The sequence below is a fragment of the Moschus berezovskii genome, chromosome 11, assembly GCF_049115385.1.
Source record: "Moschus berezovskii isolate FMDL1 chromosome 11, NW_MosBer_1.0, whole genome shotgun sequence".
In the NCBI taxonomy this organism is placed as follows: domain Eukaryota; kingdom Metazoa; phylum Chordata; class Mammalia; order Artiodactyla; family Moschidae; genus Moschus; species Moschus berezovskii.
Genome location: NC_142470.1, coordinates 98,504,846 through 98,524,978, shown reverse-complemented (window position 1 = coordinate 98,524,978; position 20,133 = coordinate 98,504,846). Strand labels below are relative to the sequence as shown.

Here is a 20,133-nt window from a genome sequence, read left to right as displayed (position 1 = left end):
TTTTCTTTCATCAAGTGTGTCTCGCCCAACACTCACTTGGGGGGCTCAAGTGGGAGGACGTAGTCAGCAGGTTAAACACACAGACAATATGGGGCTCAAAGTCCTTAGCGATTATTTAACAGTTGAAGAATGACATGCCCAGCATGGATAACCCTCTGGTTCCTGTCACAGTCAGACTTGCCCTCCAGCACCTCCTCCATTACTCCTCTATCATTGGCGTCTTCCTTCCTTCTTTCACACTTTTGGTACAGACCCGGCAGGCTGCAGCTGCCGGATCCCAGCGGGGCCTGTGAACAGTTTGGGCCGGACGGAACCCTGGTTCCAACCCACCCGCGGAAGAATCCGGAGTCCCTCAAGAGGGCAGCCATAGGCCAGCCTGCTCTCCTCCCCGCACCTCATTGGCTATCAAACTGCAGGTCCCGCCCCCTCAGCCCCTCGGTTCCGTGCGACAAGAGTGTGTGGGAAATGGCGGGAAAGGTCGCATTTAAGCGCGCGGGGCAATTGCGCAACGTTGGCCTGCGAACCGGCGGTGGCCGAGGAGCCCTCGACGATAGCCTCAAAGCCAGCTCCTCCTCACACGCTCCACTGCTGCAGAACCACGGCGTGGGCGGCCGTGCGCTCCTAGGCCCCAGCTCCGGGGCTCCACGAGGCGCCTCGGTCCGGAAAAGAGCGCTCGCTCGGTCGGTCGGGCAGGCGTCGCTCACACCACTGAAGCAAGCCCGGACACGGAAGCCACCTTGTTGTCCTCGGCCCAGGGCTGCAGGTTCTGCAGCGCGAAGAGCGACGAGTTGTGCAGGCAGAGCGGGTCCGGGGGCAGCGGCGGCCGCAGCGGCCGAGGCAGCGCGTCCTGCTGCAGGTGCAGAAGCAGTCGGCCCGCGCGGTGCCGCTCCGCCTCGCGCTCCTCGGCCGTCTGGCGCCTGGGCGGGCGGAGACGCGGGGTCAGCGAGGCCAGCCCCAGCCCGCCCCGCGCCTCACCGCCACTTGGCCCAGCCCGGTCTCTCACCCGCCCCGCGCCTCACCGCCACTTAGTGCGCCGGTTCTGGAACCACGTCTTGACCTGCGCGTCGGTCATGCGCAGGGCCTTGGCCAGCGCCGCCCTCTCGGCCGAGGCCAGGTACTTCTGGCGCAGGAAGCGCCGCTCCAGCTCCAGCACCTGCGAGCGGGAGAAGGATGTGCGCGGCTTCTTCCGCTTTGGGGGAGTCCGATTTTGGTAGGGGTGACCTATACGGCGCGTCCCGGAGAAGGGCGAGAGCGCCGCTACAGGGAGGAAGAAAGAGCAAGGCTAGGTTTTCGGGGCGGCCCGAGGTATCACAGAAGACAGCGCGGCTGCCGAGGCCGCAGAGCTCCCGCGCCGGCTCCCTACCGTGCCCCAACCTCGACTCCGCACCAGTAGAATCTTCTACACAAAAAAAGGGGAACTCGGAAATGGCCCTCCCTCTTGGGTGAGGCAGAAATGTCCCCTGTACCTTCACCCTGCCCTCCCCGCCATGCGGACAGTGAACTGCAGAGGAGAGCATGGGCATCGACGGCAGCTACCTCCCCAGTGCCTCTCAGCGGCGGGACCAAGAGATACAAGTTGAGGGAGGATCCCCTGGGATTCGGGGCGAAGGGTACGAAAGGGACCTTGAGTTGGAACAGAAGGATCAAAGATGAGAAAACAGGGTCAGTGTGGGGCATGACACTGGAGGGATCGGGCAACCTCACCCGTGAGCCGGTCCTTGGCATAGCGGCGGCCGCTGTCCATCCAAGGGAAGGTGAGTCCCGCTAGGCCCCCGGCGCCGCCCAAGCCCGAGGGTCCAGGAACTGCAGGTGCTCCTCCCGCGGGCGGCTGCACTGGCAAAGGACGATGCGCCGGGACGCGGATCACGCCGCCCGGGCCAACACCAGAGCTGCCTGGTACCGGGGCCAGCGATGCCGCGGGGCCATAGCTTGAGGCTCCGTGAAATCCACCCGAGAACGCCGCACTCTCTCCATGGCCCTGGCCCGCGCGACCCGGGCCTAGGCCGCTCCCGGGGGGTTCCGGGCAGCTCAGGATCTGATCGATGCCGAAGCTGATTGGCTCGTGGTGCGGGAGGTTGTGCGAGGCTAGCACTCCTGGCTCCATGGGTCCGGGTCAAAGAGGACCTCAGGAGGTTTGGCGATTAAGGAGGGCCCCCCAAACAGCTGTGGGAGCTCAGCAGCGGAGCGTTTAGGGCGGTGGCTTCAGGGACCTGCCGAGCTGGCCGCAGAGAGGCGCCGGGACGCCCAGGACATCTCCATCCCTATGTACTGGGAGTAACCCAGCCTGTGCCGGCCTCTGCCGGGTGTCGGCGCAGGGACTCGCATCCCGGGGGAGCGCGACCGACTGGGGCCCCAGGAGCGCCCTTCCTGACTCTGAAGCGCGGATGGACGCTGGACTGCCAGGGCCTCTGCCCGAGTCCGGGGTGGAGAGGGTTGGCCGACTTGGGCTTGGGCAGTGACTGACAGATCAGTCTTGGGTGGGCAGTGGGGGCTGGGGGTAGGGCAGGGGCGGGGCCGGGCCCGTTAAAGGGGAAGAGACGCCTGTTTGCTCCAAGCGCGGGCAAGACTGGCCGGCGGGAGTGGTGAGGGTATTGGAGGAGGGAAGGTGGCGAGTGTGTTATGAACTTGCACGGGAGGAGCCAGAGCTCGGGCCGCTGCGCGCTGAGTCAGCCGAGATGCGCAAGGCGACTCCATCCTCACTGGCCTCCGCCTCTGGGTTTCCTCTGCCTCACCAACTTCCTTGCAGGTGCCGCCTCCCACAGCCCCCACTCTTCGCCTCCCGATGGGTCCAGCCTGACGACTCCCGGATTCGTTGTGGCCCCCGCCTAAGTGCTCTCGAAGACCAAATTTCGTTGTGGCTTTCTGGTTGCGATGGGAAGCGGCTGGGGAACGGCGCCGGCGAGTTGGAGGCTGGGGAAGATGACATTTGGAGGTGTGGCGGGGTGTCTGGTGAGCTAGGGCGGGGAATCACTGGGCCAGTGATCCTGGTGCTCCTCCCGGCCTCTCCCGTAGGGGCCCCAGCTCCTCTCCGGAGCGCCAGTAATGGACGTCCAGTGTTTCTTAGAATTTCGATTTCCTTAAATCGGTGTAAAGCGGACCCGTGGTTGTACCCGAGCCAATTTAGGTCGGTGAGGAATTGGGGCTGGCGTTCTGCCCCCGACAGGGAACCAGCAACGCGGACTCTGCGCCCCGACTCTTCGCCCAGGAAATCTATTCTCACACACTCCTGCCCAGCCTCCAACGAAATCGCCACAGGCGACACTTGGAACCTTACTGAAGTCCTCGGAGGATCCTAACCGCCTCATTTCGCATAGCTGCTTCACCCCACCCAAACCCTGGAAACTGTGCCTGGAGCGTGTCAGAGAAGGGAGGTGGGGAAAGACCGAAGCCGTTCAGCGACCTTGTGACCTCTGGCCGCGGACCCAGGAGCTGGGAGCGTGTGAACTCTGCATCCTTCCCCGGGATGGGACCCCGGGTCTGCCGGGCCCCTGAGCCTTAGACCCGCCCCTGCCGCCACCCGGCCCGGTGCAGGCCGCCATAATCGGGTTAGCTGGGTCGGAATTACATTACCTTCCCCGGCCCGCCCCGGCCCCGGGGGTTGGGGGGGGAATCCTGGCGCCTCTGAGCCGGTGAGACTGGGCGCCTGGAGGCGGATGTTCTTACCATCCCTCGGAGGGTGGGCACCCGATGAGCAGCTTGGCCTGTCTCAGACACATGGTGGCCAAAGGACCCTGCCCTGCTGTGGCAGTCCTTACCCCCTCCACCGCAGCCCACTCAGGTGCTCTGCTCCTGACTGCCAGTGACCCTTGTGAGATGAAGTCCCTTCTAAGTCTAATAGCTGGGTCTCCCCGGGAGCATGGATCTTCCAGTTGATTTTCTAGTATCTCCTGGGGAAAACTCTGCCCCTCCTTTATCCCTAACAGATGGGCTGGCAGCCTGGCGCCTAGGGCAGGGTAAGAGGTCTTTTCTCTCGAGGGAACCAGGAGTGATATTTGGGCATCTGGGCAGGAATACAAGGAAGAGGAAGAAAGGAGCAGGCTTTCTCCCCATACAAAACCTCAGTGTTCTTAGAAGCCTCAAGGTGAAGGCTGAGGCAGGGAACCATGGGGCAGGGAGGCAGTGGGCATTAATAACATGCTACATCCTCCCCCAGTCTTACCCACCTTCATCCATTTATCCAGCTCTTCCGCCACCCTGCCAACAATCTTCTGAAAGGGTTGGGGGTGGGGAGGTACTGCCGCTTTGGTAGCTGTTTTTGTCTCGGTGAAGAAGATAGATAATATCACCTTCCGTAAGCCTTCACAGAACTCCAAGCATCTTTTCTCAGCAGTTAAGGGCTTGGGCTACTAGAGAGCATGAAACCTCTGCTGTTCAGGCAAACCCTTCAGAGATAGCATGGGCTGGATTCCCCAGGATGAGAACAAAGAGCCTAGGGAGACAGTAAATTACATAACAACTCTGAATAGGACTGGTTGGCAGGTTAGGAATTTGTTGGTCCCTTTCCCCACTCCCTTGGGGGCTTCCCTTGTGGCTCAGCTGGTAAAGAGTCCGCTTGCAATGAAGGAGACCTGGGTTAGATCCCTGGGTTGGAAAGATTCCCTGGAGAAGGGAAAAGCTACCCACTCAAGTATTCTGGCCTGGAGAATTCCATGCAAAGAGTTGGACACAACTGAGTGTCTTTCACTTTCTTTTGCCACTCCAGGGGTGGGCCTCTGAGGAGAGAGTGGGCACTAGTGTGTCTCCAATCAAGCTGAATAAAATCCTTCTTGAATAAATCAACGGAAGTGAAAAACGTAGTATCGTGCAGACCTTTATACCTCCTTATTCTACATCCTGCCTTTTGAGGTCAGCACAGATGGCTCTGCCACCCAGAGATTGCCCAACTGGTCCTTAGAGGAGAATGGGCACAAACCTCGTAGTATATATGTATGTATATATATATATACATACACACATCTTCTGGGAATTAAAAAATAAAAGATTTCAGTGCTCTGCTTCAAGGACAAAAGGCATCCAATTCTGTCAGCTACAGTCCTAGGAGTTTCTCAGTTTGCCTCCTCCTTGCTGATTCCCTGACTCTATGAAAAGGATGGTTCCTGTTGGTTTATGTTGAAGAGAGGCTCTGGAGTCAGCACCCCCACCTCTCATACGGACTTCCTTGGATCCATCCCACCATATCTCACACTCATGTGGCTGCCCAACTCTTCAGGTGTTCAGGGCTTCGAACCTGCAGCCTCACAGGGAGAGGCCACACCCCCGGCCTGTCTCCCTGCACCTTCTCTTCCATCCTGCTGGTGGCGCAGTATTCCATGCTTGAAGCGGTCCCCTCTCATATCATCAGTTTCCTCATCAACCTAGTCCCTCCTCCTGCCAACTGTCTTGCTGCTGCTAAGTCACTTCAGTCGTGTCCGACTCTGTGTGACCCCATAGATGGAAGCCCACCAGGCTCCCCCGTCCCTGGGATTCTCCAGGCAAGAACACTAGAGTGGGTTGCCATTTCCTTCTCCAGCCAACTGTCTTAGGTCTCTACTATCTGGACAAAGTCTTTGCCCAACTCTCCAAGAGAAATTATGTTTATTTTTCTCTTTTACTGCCCATATCCATTGCCTCCATTTCCTCAGTATTTATTCTTTTAATCCACTGTAAGTTGGCTTCACTACATGGACCCTATCTCAGAGATATCCAGTATCCAGTGTCTGTTATCCAAGACTTCTCTGACATGTTTTACTTTGTTGACCATCAACTCTTTCTTTAAATACCCCTTCTTTTGGCTTCCATAATATTGTATTATTCTACATCTTTGGATATTCACAGTCGCTGCTTATCTTTTCCTCCACTGACTTTTCTTCTTCACTGAAGACTGTGAGCATTCTTCAGAGCTCAGACTTCAGCTTTACCATATCTACATCTGCTCAGTTTTAATCCATTTCAATAGCTCCATCTAATACATCTACCCAGAAAACCCTGGGACCTCAGCCCCTGCTGTGACCCTTGCTGTGCTCCATCTACCATTCTAGTCTTCTGGCCAGCCCTATCTGCTTTTGCTGTAGCCACCTTAGTCCAACAAGCTGGAGGAAATGCTTCCCCCCAAGATCCTTATTCACTTCCTCCTATTATTCTTTGAAATGTTTCATACACAGCCCTTCCTTTCCATTTCCACAGATAAAACCCTAATATCGGCCAGGCTTCCCTGGTGGCTTAGTGGTAAAGAATCTGCCTGCCAGTGCAGGAGACATGGGTTCGATCTCTGGTTCAGGAAGATCCCACCTGCTCCAGAGCCATGCTCTAGCTAAGCCTCCGTGCCACTACTATTGAGCCTGTGCTCTAGGGTCCAGGAGCCGCAACTACTGAGCCTGTGCATGCCTTAGAGCCCATCTTCTGCAACAAGAGAAGCCACCACACACTGCAACTAGAGAGTAGCCCCCATTCACCACAACTAAAGAAAAGCCTGTGCAGCAATGAAGACTCAGCACAGCAAAAGTATATTCTTTTTAAAAAAAGCCTAATATAGGCCATCATCACCACCACCCATATTCATGTGTTCGTCCACAAAATTTTGATTGAAGGTACTATGTGCTCGGTACTACGTAACAGCTACTATGTGCCTGGCACTGGAAATATAGTTGTAAACACAACAACAAAAGTCCTACGACTGAACAGCTAACATTCCTGTGGGGGAGGCGGTTGAAAAAGAAAATGTATACCATATACTCAGAAATGCTAAGAAGAAAAATAAAGCAAGGAAGGGGGGAAATGTATGAGTAGGAGATGATGATTTATCTAGGTTGATCACAGAAGGCCTCATGGAATAAAGACCTGACGAAAGAAAACGGCTGTTTGGATATCTGAGCATTCCAGGTTGGGAACACAATGAGAGTATATACTGGTGCACCTATGGAGCAAACAGTAGGAGTTCCAGTGGGAGGTCCAGTGTGTCTGGACAGACTGAGTGACTGAGAGACCATGCAGTCTTGAAGGCTTTTATTCTAACTGGAAAGTGACTGGAATGTTTTAAACAGAAAAGACACTTGATTTTTAAATTTTAAACAATCTTAAGGCAAAACTGACATACAATAAGCTGTACATAAGTGTGCAATTTGATACACTGATATACATATACACCCATGAAACCATCAACACAATCCAAATAATAAGCATCTGTCAACTCAAAAAAAACCCTCTATATATCCTTTTTTATTTTGATTCATGTTTTACCAGAATCACTGTGAGCTGCTATGTTTAGACTAGGCTAAAGAGGGTAAAAGTAGAGGCAAGAAAGCAGGCACGAAGCCACTGCAGTCACCCAGAGAAGAGATAATGGCATCTTGGAACAGGGAAATAAGCAGTGGCTACAGCGAGTAGTTATTTTTAAAAATCACTTATCTCATAACTCCTTGCCTCTAATTCACTCTGAAGATAAATGAATATGTTTCTTTCATAGGATAACCCCCTTTCTTCAGAAAAGTTTTTTTTTTTCCCTAGTGCCCTCACACTAAAGTCCCAGCTCCATAAGGTTCTGCTGCTTCTATCATTGCTCTCAAATCTACACCTTATCCTCTTTCAGGTCCCTCTCCGTTCATTTCCCTCCACTGTGCCTTTCTATTTTATTCCCACCACACTTCTTTCCCCTACTCCCAGTCTCTAATTGTGCCCACACAAAGACCCACTTCCTCCAGAAAGTTTTCCCCGTCTCCGCAGGTATCTCTCGCTTCTTGATTCTCCAACCGTATACTTGATGTTAATACTCCACGGTAATCTTAGCCTTGTTTTCGTTTGATTTTGAATCCCGCTTTTTAAAAAGTACCTAGGGACGTCGGTGAACCAGGTCTAGTGCCCCTGCACCCTCCCCAGGTGCGGGACTGGACCTATGCCACCGCCGGAGCTCGCTGCCTCAGCGTGCCCATGTGTGGCAGTGTCCTAGCCGTCCTCCCCTCCTCCTTGGGCATCTGCTCTGCATTAGTCTGCCCCAGGCCTCCGCAGGCGCCGATGATTGAATCATCATCATTAACCAGGGCCTGCCCCCCCAACCTCGGCGGCAGGAGGGAGTGATGGGGGTGGGCACGATCACTACCAAGTCCCTGGGGTCCCTCCTTCCCCGCCACCCTCTACGAGATTCCGCAGAGCTCCAAGAAACCTCCGCTGTGGAGGCGGGACGAGGCCTGCCATCGGGATGAAGCTCCGTAATGCGGGCGCGTAGTAGGACACAAGCAGGGGACCCGGAGGGGTTTCTTTTATCGGGGACGTCGTCACAGGAGATCGACAACCCTGAGTGGTGGCGGGCGGAGACCGCCGGGCCTTTGGGGTAGAAGGCGGCAGTCTTTTGCAGGCTCCAAAAGTCAGTCCCGAGATCGTGTAGGGTCTACTATGACGATTACTACAAGAGGTCGAGGCGACAGGACCCCTTCCCACGAACCCCCCGGACTCCCCAATTACAGACTGAGGAGGGGGAGGGGCCAGAGGGGCTCAGGTGAGCACACGGGGCGAAGGGACCTGGGCGGGGCCTTACAGACGGTCAGCGAATCCGAAAAGACCTAAGCCTTCGTTGCGGGGCGACAAGTCCCGCCCCGCAGGCGGCACCGGAAGTAGCAGGCCGAGATCAGCCTTTAAGATGGCGTCTCCTCAGGGGGGCCAGATTGCGATCGCGATGAGGCTTCGGAACCAGCTCCAGTCAGTGTACAAGATGGACCCACTACGGAACGAGGTGAAGGGGTGGCAGGGTTACCACTGTGGTCGGCTAGCAGTGAGAACTGGGGCCGGCTAGAGGACGGGCGGTGGCTGGCCGGGCGCCCAGTGCGCCTGCGCAGAGACAGGGTGCCCAGTGCGCCTGCGCGGTTGCGATCGGGTTGCCAAACTCCGGGCTAGGACGCCTGCGCATTGCGCCGCTGACGTTTTGTAGGCTCCTCTGGGAAAGGAAGGTCGGGCGAGTCAGCCTAGAGAGAACCCCTGCTGTGCACGGAGCCCTCTGCTGGGCGGAGGGGGAGTGTCAACCCCCTGGGAGCTAATCAGCTGACGGCGCTGGGTGCAGGGTTGGCGGTGGGCTCTGATGAGTGGCGACTTCCAGATCGTGAAGGCACACGGGCTGGGGTTGGGGAAATGATCGTTGACGGAGGGTATGTCTGCAGGAGGAAGTACGAGTGAAGATCAAAGACTTGAACGAACACATCGTCTGTTGCCTGTGCGCAGGCTACTTCGTGGACGCCACCACCATTACAGAGTGTCTTCATACGTGTGAGTGCCCAGAACCCTGGCCGTCTCTTCCGGGCCCTGCACCCCGCTAAGCTGGCCGCCAGCCTCTAGGCTGCTTGCCCTCACCACCCGGAAAGCCCGGCCAACCCGTAAACCCAGGTTTCAGAGGGCCTGAGAGTCCGCCTGTCTCTTCCTGCAGTCTGCAAGAGTTGTATTGTGAAGTACCTCCAAACCAGCAAGTACTGCCCCATGTGTAACATCAAGATCCATGAAACACAACCACTGCTCAATCTCAAACTGGACCGGGTCATGCAGGACATCGTGTACAAGCTAGTGCCAGGCTTGCAAGACAGTGAGTAACCAACTTTGAGGGGCCTCTGGAGCACTGTTGCTGGGTGGCAGCTTGAGGTGGCAAGGGCTTTGGTAAAGAGGTTGACAGTTCGAGGAACAAAGAATGAGAGAGGGCTTGTATTTTTACTTCCCATACTCCACTCTTCTAGGTGAAGAGAAACGAATCCGAGAATTCTACCAGTCCCGAGGCTTGGACCGGGTCACCCAGCCCAGTGGGGAAGGTACGTTGCTTGGTAGCAGGAGGGTAAGGTAAAGCGCCCAGAGCATTCCTCCTGGCCAGATTTGCTCCCTGGGGAAAATGGAGTATGGAACATGTGGCACTTTCCGTGTTACTCTGTCTTTCTCAGAGCCAGCCCTGAGCAACCTTGGCCTCCCCTTCAGCAGCTTCGACCACTCAAAAGCCCACTACTATCGCTATGATGAGCAACTGAGCCTGTGCCTGGAGCGGCTGAGGTGAAGGATAGGTCATGGGCTATCTGAAGTGACAGTGACCCAGAGCCAGGGAGGGGCCCAGGGAGAAGGCGAGCAGTAAGGGCGTGTCTTCCACTCAAGAGAGTATATCCTAGTTCTGGGTGGGGGGCAGGGGAAAAGACAGGGCTCCCTAACCTGTGTCTGTTTCCCCCCAGTTCTGGCAAAGACAAGAATAAAAGCATCCTGCAGGTAAGACGCGCTGAGGGGAGGGCCTCTCTAAGGAGACTCACCACTCCATGACCCTTCCCTCACACATCTTGTCTTCTTCCTGTCCCTCCCGCCCCCCCACCAATCCCCAGAACAAATATGTCCGGTGTTCTGTTAGAGCTGAAGTTCGCCATCTCCGGAGGGTCCTGTGTCATCGCTTGATGCTCAATCCCCAGCATGTGAGTATTCCCATGTAGACTTTTTTGAGGGGGTGGAAAGGGGTAAGAAAGGAAGAATAGAGTCAGTCGTGGACTTGGGTAGTTCTTGACCTGGGCAGGAGAATAGTTTCTGAAACTATGCCCCTTTCTCCTTCCTAGGTGCAGCTCCTTTTTGACAATGAAGTTCTCCCTGATCACATGACCATGAAGCAGATATGGCTGTCCCATTGGTTCGGCAAGGTAAGGCAGTGCCAAGGCAGTCCCCAGCGCAGAGGTGGGCTGCGGGGGCCTTTTGTGTAGGAACGTCCCCACTGACTGCTTCTTCCCTTTGCTTTTTCCTTAGCCATCCCCTTTGCTTTTACAGTACAGCGTGAAAGAGAAGAGGAGGTAGGGGCCAAGCCCCACCCATCCTTGTCCCCCCCCCCCAGATATTTATGTGAAATTAACTTCAGCTTTATTTTTTGAAATAAAAACTTTAAAAAAGCATCTCTTTGCCCATTTTGGTTCTGCCATACACTCCTGCTTTGTCCTGTGTCCTGCTTGCCTGTTGAGAAGTCTTCTTGAGTTTCATCGAAAAGGAGGGCCATTCTGTGTTGGTGTTCCCTCAGTGAATTACCAAAGGACAGCAGTGGAGAACCTTACATGTGTGAAACTCAGGAAGTGAGCTGAGTGGACCGGGTCACTCATACCTTCCTCTTTTGGTGAAGGAAAGGGGAGCTCTCGCTGTCCTTGAATGTTACCACATGTAAAGCAGACCTGAGTGCATTAGGTGTCCTGATTCAGTAGTTGCGAGAATGGGGTTAGGGTCTGATAGTGGCCACTGCAGGATTGAAGAAGAGTGATATCTTAAAAAAAATGCAAAGAATTGCACTATGGGACTAGCCTTAAAAAAAAAAATTGGGATGCAAGAACACTTTGGGATAGTCACAATTGGAAACCTGGCTGTCCGTATGAGATTCAGGTACCTGGGCTAGGTGAAGCCAGGGTGTGGAGAGGGTAGTTGAGAAAAGGGAACTGGTTCCCAGAAAGGGCACCTTTTAGGAACAAGAGGGAAGCAACAGGGTGAGAACTCTATTGAGTAGTTTAGCAAACATTCCTTGTCGGTTTGAGCCAGACAGTAAAAAAGGAGGGAACTGGAGGCCAAAGCAAGGAGTTCCTCCTGTAAGAAGCTAATGGGCTGCTGTGGAATCTGGGACAAGCTGGATGGTGCAGGCAGCATAGATGTTGCTAGAACCTGATGTTAAAGCCTAAATCTGGCACTGGCCAAAGTCCAACAGTACGAATGCAAGGGGGTCACTGGGCATAGCTTGTGAGGGCTGAAGGTGCCTGAGCTTTCCTAGATGGAGACTGGGTGGCAGAGGACTCGGGAAAGGGGATAGTGAAAACCCCCTGAACTGGCCAGAGGAGCCCGAAACTCCAGGGGGAAAAAAAACCTGAGCTCTCTCCCAGGACACAGTAGGCCGGGGCTTTGCTCCCCATGGATGAAGCTTGTAGGCCAAAAGAAAGGCCTATGTGGAGAGATTGCAGACAGCAAGGCAGAGCCCTTGGTACGAACTGGGCAGGCAACAGGGCCCAGGGTGAACACTGCCCAGGCACAATTCCCTCCTGGTACCATATCCAAGATTCCCGAACCCCCCACGTTTCAGGCATCATGCCTGATTTGTATCCCCCACCCCCTGCCCCCAGCTGTCCTTGAAAGTGTAAATTCACCTCCTCCAGAGAACCTTTCCTTAATCAGAATCAGGCCTTCTTCCAGTGTCTTTGGCCTGCCTCTACACCAGCATATATCTGGAGGATTTTGATTAATTATATCTATCCCAGGGTCGCCTATTCTCTTCTCCCTGAATTTAAGCTCTGGGTACTCCCAGGCCCACTCAAGCCACAGTACTCAGATTGTTCTCAAGCCATTTGTGTGTGAAATGGCATTTCCAAGGCGGGTGGGGTACGGTAATGGAGGTAAGGAGAATGGAAATACCCCTGGGGACTTTTTCTGGCATAGTAGTCCAGTTGGGGCTTTCAGCAGCTTGATGTCTAGCAGGCCCAATCAGAAGATAACTCTGGGGGAGACCTGAGAACCAAGCCTTAGGATAAGGCCTTTGATAACACATGACTTGCAGCCAAGAAGCACCAGAAGGTGCTCGGGCCTGGATTTGGGGTGGCTGACCCCCAGCTCAGCAGAGCCTTCTTTTTGTCAGCAGCAGTGGCAGCCGGCTAATGCCGGTCATCTGCAGGTACCGCGCCATTTGCTAGCTATGGGTCCATTACTTCCCTCCCTAGCCTGCCCCACACAGATCCTGCCCCTTGGAGTCACTTGGGTCTCTATCTGTCCCAGGGTGGGCAGGTCAAGCCCGCAGTGCTCTTGGGCTCAGTGATCCAGAACGCACATGCCTGCTCAGAAAAGCAGCTGCAGGGCTGCCCCAGCACGCTCCCAGGTGCCCCGGACCTCATGGGGTGCCAGGGTGGAAATGTCAGTCCTCACCTGCAGGGCCAAGCTTGCCCATGCCCCTGATGCCCTTTCTCACCAAGCTCTTTTTGTGGTCCACGTTCACCTGGGAGAGAGGGTACTGAGACTTGCTCTCCCCTTTGGCACAGAGGACAGGTCCCTCTCAGGCTGGTCCCTCTCCCGGGACTTGGAGGTGAGTGAGGGTGAGGAGACAGGGAAAAGAGACTTCCCTGGAACAATGCACCTCAAGGGGTACGCCAGTGTCAGGGTGTGGTGGGGGTGTTGAGCATCCCACTGCTCCCCTACCCCAGCCTGCAGACCCCCTGAGTTGGCAGCAATTGAACAGAGCATTTTGTGAGGCAGTGTAAAGGGCCTAAAGAATGCACAGACCCAGGGTCCTGGAAGTAAGGAAACGAAGATTTATGTCCGAATCGGGTCACTCTGCATTAATGTTTTCTGAAAGAGAAAACCATCCCAGAGCTTTGTGGGATGGAAGGACTCCTGGCCCCAGCTCTTCTGTCTGGAGTTGCTTCACTGAAACACCCATGGCCCTCTCACCCTGGTTAACAGGTTTTCTCTAAGATGGGGGGATGGTGAGGAGAAGCACACCTCTTGGGGCTGTCCTTCTCGGTCGTCCACCACCCCTAGGAGGTTATTCTGAGGATCCCCGTCTCCCCTCCCCTCATGCTATTACACTCACAGAACTCAGAGAACCGTGTGCGGTGGGAAATCCAGGGGGCTGAAGGCCATTTATTGAGCCGACACAGATGTCAAGAAGAGGAGGTCCATCTGGAGAAGGCCTGGGTAGAGGCATCTGCAAGACGCGAGGTCCAAGAGGACAAAGGTGAGTCAGTGATGCAGTGTCAGGGAATGAGAAATAAGTTGGGGGTGATGGGGAAAGGGGATTCCGAAAGAGGGTGGTGGGTGTGTGTGAGAAGGCATCCTTAAGTGGGAATGGAGGTGTCTTCCGAAGGGAAAGAAAGAGAGGGGATCTCTACCATGTGAGGGAGCAGAGGACCCCCAAATGTCCTCTGAAGGGACAATGGGGAGAATCCATCAAAGAAGGGGAGTGGCAGGCAGGAATGTAGGCTCAAGCCCTTCTGAGAAGGACCCCAGGCAGAGAGGCTTGGACCATGGGGGCAGGAGGTATGGTGGGGAAGAGGTGCGCTGGAGCGCCGCACCACTGTCCAGGTGGGCTTGGGGGGAGCCTATGAGGCAGCTGAGCACCCCCCTCCTCAACACAGGCTTAATCTCTTAATCTCCCTCATTAATCATTCCCCCTCCTCCGACACCCCTCAGAGGATCTGGTTTCTCCCCAGCTCAGGTTCCAGGGGCTTTGCTGGGAAAAGTCCCCTCCTGCGGCCCCACAGTTGTCTGGACAAATCCCTGGCTCCTGGGATGACCTTAGCTGAGCTCTGCTGTCAGCAACCTCTTCCCTTGACTAGTCTCTCCTTCCCTCTCCTCCCCCAAACCTACATCTGGGGATTGCCCAAGCCCACTGTCCAACCCCATCTGTAAGCCTGGCTGCAAGGGGGAGAAGGTTGAGAGACAGAAGGGGAGGAAAGCAAAGGCCCTTCAGGAGCACTCCGCAAGAACATACAGAGTAACTAAGAGCAGAAGAGATGACATGAAAGCTACATGGAAGAGGCATGAGTGAAGGTCAGAGTGTCGTTTTGGTGGCAGGACACGAGCCAGGCAGTTTCTGCAGCCTCCCTAAAAAGACCTTCTTTCATTGCAGACTAAGTGAAACCACCAGCGTGCTTCAGAGGACTGAGGCCTCCTGCCTCTCTGCCACCTGCCACCATTAATAATCAGTTAACAAGGTCCTGAGGCCTCTCAGCTTTCCACTGTCTGCTCTCTGACCCAACAGTGGGCCCACTGGGCTGAGTTTATTGCTTAGGCCGCCATGAAGGTACCATGTGAGTATCTGGGTGTGTCTTAGGGGATGGGGAGTGTCACTGGAGGGAGTCCTTTATCAAGAAGACCCTGTGTTTCTCCACCTTTGTTGGATGTGGACTTGGTCAGTGCCTCCAGTTACATGAGGTTCCCTGACCCCCATTATCAAAGTACCTTGTCAAGGAATCTTTATCCAGGTGTCTTGGCTCTCCCAAGCTGTTTGGGGCACCCCATCTTCAGGCTCCACTTGCCCCAGAATAGATAGGTGGACTCAGAGGATCACTGCACAAATGGCAGGAGGAAGTCTACAAAGAAGGTGACCAGAAGGGACTTCATGGCACTGTTTGAAGAAAATAGAAGAAAACCCCGAGTTCCCTAGGAACGGTGAGTTCCTCAGGAGTGGTGGGGCTTCTCTTCCTCTGTGATGTGACCTGTGAACAGCATCCTTGCCTTGTTGAACCTCAACTGGTGAGTAGTGCTGTCCCAGAGCTGCCTTCTTCCTACAGTGGAAGGATGTGGTGTGAGCCCAGGACTAGAATAAGGGTGGGAGAGAAGAAAGATGGGACACAGATAAAATAGAAAAGAATATCCCTGGTCTTAGAATTTGCAGTTGGGTTTGTAGGGGTTCTGTCCCCAGATCTGGTTGGGTAGATGAAGTCTGCACTTGAGGTTACTCTTCTACAGCGAGTGGCCCTGATGCTCGGGGGCAGTGAGTGGTTCCCACTGTTGGGGATGCTGGGTGGTTTCTAGGCCTCTCCAGGCTGAAGGACCTATACTCCAACTATAGGAGCTTAAACGACTGATAGATGGAAAGACTAATCAGGAGGCCCTCAGTGGAGAGCAGTCTTCACTGGCCTCCTGGGCAGTAACAGCAGCTCTGGTCTGCTGTGTTCTCTTTCCAGAGATCCAGGTCTCCGGCCGGTTCTCCGTGTGTTTAGACGTCCTCGGGACCTCTGAGCCGTGGCAGGACGGCCTTGGATTCGACCAGAGAGCCGGCAGAATCCACTCACCTGCGCTTGCTTCCCCGTGGCATCCCCAGAATCCCCGGTTCCAGTCGCCCTGCCCGGCCGGTCCTTGCAAGTCTGCAGTCCCCCAGCCCCCAGCGCCTTGCTAATAACTTCCAGCCGCCGGACCTCTTTAAGAGAGTTCCGCAGGGCCGGGGCGGGACGAGGGGGCCAGGTCAGGAGACAGAGGTTCTCACTAGGTGAGGCTGGGGACCCTACCACTGTCAGCTCTGCTCTTCCTTCTTGGAATTTTGCAAATCCCCAGCCGTTGGGGCCAGGGAAGGCAATTTTATTGCCGACGACTTTATGAGCCAGAGCTGCGGCTAGGCGGGGAGTCTGTGGCACACAGAATCTGGGGGCCGCCCAGGACGGGTCCAGCCCGAGTGTGCACTGGGCCGCGGCTGGCAGCGCAGAGCAGCCCTGCGGCCCGGCCAGGCGGGTGGTTCCGCCGGTTTCTCTCCGTACCTCCCCACCCTGTAGAAATACCGCTGCCGGGACGTCTACCAGCTCCAGACCCACCGCGGACCTGCGGTGGGGGTGGGGGCGCAGGAGGAGGGGCACACGAGGCTCGGGCCCGCCGCGGGGGGCGGGCCCGAGGCTGGGGGCCCAGATCGGGAGCCGCGCTGGGGCCCAGGCAGCTGCGGAGCCGAGCGCGGCGGGCGGCTGGACCTCCACAGCCCCGCTGGCCATGAGCTCGGGAGCCGAGCCCCGGACACCCCGGACACCCTTCAGCATCGCAGACATCCTAGGCCCGTGCATGATTCCCCGCAGGCCCTGTGTGTCGCGGCCTCCGGAGTCGAACCAGGGTCCCACGTCGCCGCTGTGCGCGCTGGAGGAGCTGACTAGTAAAACTTTCCGCGGACTTGACGGGCACACACCGCAGCCCTCCGAAGGTACAGCTCCGGCGAGGTCGCACGCTGTGACTTGGCCTCCTCCCCATCCCTCTCCTCCAGGTTCCTGGAGGTCTCGAACCTTCGTTCACCCTGGCCGCTACCCTAACCTGCACCCTGCCCGCGGCCCACGTGCCGGGGTTTGCCTCTTCCTCTCCCCGCTCCCCGCCGTTAGTTCCCAGGCTCCGCCGCCGCTCCTGGAGGCCGCCAGCGCCGGGGGAAAGGACCCGACTGTCGAGAACTGAGCGACTCTTGGGTCCGTTCGCTGTAGGCGGAGCAGTCGCGACAGAGAAAGGCCGGAGAGGAGACAAAAGGCCTGGCCTGGAGGCTGTAAATGAGTGAGCTAGGGTTAGGACCGCACAGAAAGTGCTGGGAGGTGAGGCTCGGGCCTCGCCGGGTGACCAGGCTCCACTCCAAGCCGCTCTCTTCTCGAGAGGGCTCAAGGAGCAGAGGGTCCCTAGAGCCGCAAGGGCCGCGGGACCCTGGACTCTGCTGTTCCTCGCCCTTTGCACCCCACTCTCCGCTTTTGGGCTCGAGGAGGGAGTGCTTGTGTCATCCGAAAACGAATAAGCTGAGAGTGCCCGACCTACAAGTTTAAAACAGGGCAGGATCAGGGTTCTGTTACACTCCCCATGCCAGCTGGCTGCCCCTGCTCTGACCATGGTCGGCCCCCGCCACTGGTGCCGGCCTGGACCTGCGAGTCCGCCCCAGCAGGGGCTCCGGAAGGCCTCAGGGTACCCGCCCTGTACCTCCAGACGGTGCACCCGTTCTCCTCCGGCTTGTCCCGCCTTCCTCCCAGTCCCCCGACCCCGCGAGATGCCCTCATCCTTCTGCCTCCCAAGGGTACCCTGGAGGCCGGCTCCACTTTGCGCCCCACCCCCCGGGCTGAAACACCAGCGTCGCCCCTCGCAAAGTTCGGGAACGGTCCGCGGCTCTGGCCCCGGTTTGCCTTCCGGCTCTGCACCAACCCTCCCCGCTCTCTGGCTTGACCCCACGCCCGCTTCTCCTCGAGGACCGAAGCCTGATTTCCCCGGGCTCGGAGGCTGACGCCCACCCTGTCCCCGCAGGTCGCGCGGCCCCACTAGCGCTGGGCCCCGGCCCGGCTGGCCGCAGACGGCGGAAGTCACGCACGGCGTTCACCGCGCAGCAGGTGCTGGAGCTGGAGCGGCGCTTCGTCTTCCAGAAGTACCTGGCGCCGTCCGAGCGCGACGGGCTGGCGGCTCGGCTCGGCTTGGCCAACGCGCAGGTCGTCACGTGGTTCCAGAACCGGCGCGCCAAGCTCAAGCGCGACGTGGAGGAGATGCGCGCCGACCTGGCCTCGCTGCGCTCGCTGTCCCCAGAAGCCCAGGGCCGCCTCGCGCTGCCGGACTGCGCCCCCGGCCTCGGCCCTGGCCCCGCCCGGCCTGACTCTGAGCTCCACCTTTCTGACGAGGAGATACAGGTGGACGACTGAACGCAAAGCTGCCTCCAGAGCTCTGCGGCGCTGATCTCCGCGCCCCCGCGCCCTGTCTGGGTTCCGGGGTAGGAGGGAGGGTGTCGATCCGTGCCCCTTTCGGCTCACAGTCCAGACGCCCACCTTCCCTGACTTTTGAGAATAAAGTCCAGACTTTGCCGCAGCAATCCTGGCGCCCGGAGCAAAACCTCCTGATTATTGCCAAGATCCATGCTTTGCACTGTGCCGAGCGCTTTAAATCTGATGTTTCCTTTAACTCTCATAGCAACCCTGTAAGGTAGGTGATAACGGTTAAGTCCGTTTTACAAAAGAAGAACCCCTAAGTCAGGATGTAGACCCAGGCATCCAACCAGCCTTCAGAGCTGGTGCTTATCAGCTTTCTGCTCCGGAGACGCTGGGTGAGGGGAAGGGCACTGGACTCTGATAGCTGCCAACCCCTCCTCTAGGCCCCGCCTTGGGGCTTCCCTGGTAGCTCAGCTGGTAAAGAGAACCCGCCTGCTATGCAGGAGACCCCGGTTCGATCCCTGGGTCGGGAAGATCCCCCAGGGAAGGGAAAGGCTACCCCACTCCAGTATTCTGGCCTGGAGAATCCCATGAACTGTATAGTCCATGGCGTCTCAAAGAGCTGGACACAACTAAGCGATTTTCACGTCACTTCACTTCAGGGGCCGCCTTAGTTCGAGAACTCCACTCAGGGTTTGATCCACCGCCGCCTGGCAGACCTTGCACCTAACTAACAGACTGGCGCCAGAGTGATAGCGTGCTACCTGCCTCTCTTCCTTCCCCACCCTGAGGTCATTTGTTAATAGGGTCCCGACCCTTTGTCTTTTTCCCCAGGAGAGCCCTACACTGAGACCCAGGCAAAGTGATAAGCGCTGGGAGAGATTACATACCCCTGCTTCTGGGACCTCCACCCAACCTTGCGCTGGTGGGAGAATGTCCCCACCAGGATGGTGGTGGTGGCGGCAGCGGGAGGGTGGGGAGGACTGATCCTGCACTCTGAGGCAGAGCTTGGGGTAGCTGCTTGCCGGTAGAGAGCCCAGCCCACCTCCTCCAGCAGGCTTTCCTGAGATAATTTCTAACGCTGCTGATTAATCATCCTCCCGCATGTGATGGGGAGGGAGTGCAGGTCTTCCCTGAGCCGGCCATCCCCGCTCATGGTTAGGAGCCTTCCTGCTTCCCCATCATTGACAGGAACAGATAATGACTACTAGTATAGAGCTAAGAACCTGTCATCTATCATGTGCAAAAGTATTCTTTGCACCTGTGTTGCTCTTCAGTACACATACACAACACACACATACCTCCCCTGGTTCCTGTTCAGCGTCCCTTCTGTATTCCCTTCATGCTCTTCTAAAGTCGCCTCTCTGGATCCTTTAAATTGGAGTGACTAACTCATTCATGATTGCTCAGGACTTTCCCAGTTTTAGCACAGAAAGTTCCACACCTTTGGAAATCCCTCAGTCCCAGGAAAAGCACGATGTTTGGTCATTCTGCTTTCCGGCCCTGGGGACTCAGAGCTCAGGCACTGGGTCAGAACCCCACCAGCTAGCAGTGTGTGTGGGGTACAGTGGACACAAGGTGTCAGGAGTCCTATGGCTTTTGGAGAAGATTCAAGCCCAGGACAGTCTAAGAGGTACTGGAGAGGGGACATTGCTTTTGAGAGGCTAGAACCCTCCTCTACTTAAGGCTTCCTAAATTTTAGCCCAGGGCTGTCACCTCTTATGATCAAGCCTTGAATAAACAAAACTCAAACCTGTAACACCAAAATAGCCTCCTGGATGGGTGTCTCCTCTGCTAGGTCCTAGAGCTGCTGCTGCTGAGTCACTTCAATCATGTCTGATTCTGTGTGATCCTATGGGCTGTAGCCCACCAGGCTCCTCTGTCCATGGGATTCTCTAGGCAAGGGTACTCGAGTAGGTTGCCATGCCGTCCTCCATGGGATCTTCCCAACCCAGGGATCAAATGTCTCCTGCATTTCAGGCAGATTCTTTACCACTGAACCACCAGGGAAGCCCAGGGCCTAGAGCAGACCTTCTCACATGTCAGGATGCCTCAGAATCACCTGGAGGGC

At 56.3% G+C, this 20,133-nt stretch overlaps 3 protein-coding genes across 3 annotated transcripts; 2 read left to right on the top strand and 1 right to left on the bottom strand.

The window, feature by feature from the left end:
* Positions 1-95: 95 nt before the first annotated feature.
* On the bottom strand, positions 96-2,104 carry TLX2 (T cell leukemia homeobox 2). The gene is made up of 3 exons (XM_055399064.2): positions 1,705-2,104; positions 1,020-1,257; positions 96-917 (listed from the first exon to the last, which is right to left on the bottom strand). Exons 1-3 carry the CDS (start codon positions 2,102-2,104, stop codon positions 701-703), a joined length of 855 nt encoding a protein of 284 aa, XP_055255039.1. The 3' UTR covers positions 96-700.
* Positions 2,105-8,551: 6,447 nt separating this feature from the next.
* PCGF1 (polycomb group ring finger 1) lies at positions 8,552-10,859 on the top strand. The gene is made up of 9 exons (XM_055399911.2): positions 8,552-8,701; positions 9,123-9,228; positions 9,386-9,538; positions 9,687-9,758; positions 9,885-9,990; positions 10,164-10,197; positions 10,308-10,394; positions 10,533-10,613; positions 10,717-10,859. Exons 1-9 carry the CDS (start codon positions 8,609-8,611, stop codon positions 10,762-10,764), a joined length of 780 nt encoding a protein of 259 aa, XP_055255886.1. The 5' UTR covers positions 8,552-8,608; the 3' UTR covers positions 10,765-10,859.
* A 2,696-nt stretch (positions 10,860-13,555) lies between these two features.
* On the top strand, positions 13,556-18,170 carry LBX2 (ladybird homeobox 2). The gene is made up of 5 exons (XM_055400576.2): positions 13,556-13,660; positions 14,555-14,735; positions 15,010-15,096; positions 15,615-16,609; positions 17,674-18,170. The coding sequence occupies exons 4-5, from the start codon at positions 16,405-16,407 to the stop codon at positions 18,057-18,059; spliced, it is 591 nt and encodes a 196-aa protein (XP_055256551.1). The 5' UTR covers positions 13,556-13,660; positions 14,555-14,735; positions 15,010-15,096; positions 15,615-16,404; the 3' UTR covers positions 18,060-18,170.
* The last annotated feature ends 1,963 nt before the right edge of the window (positions 18,171-20,133 follow it).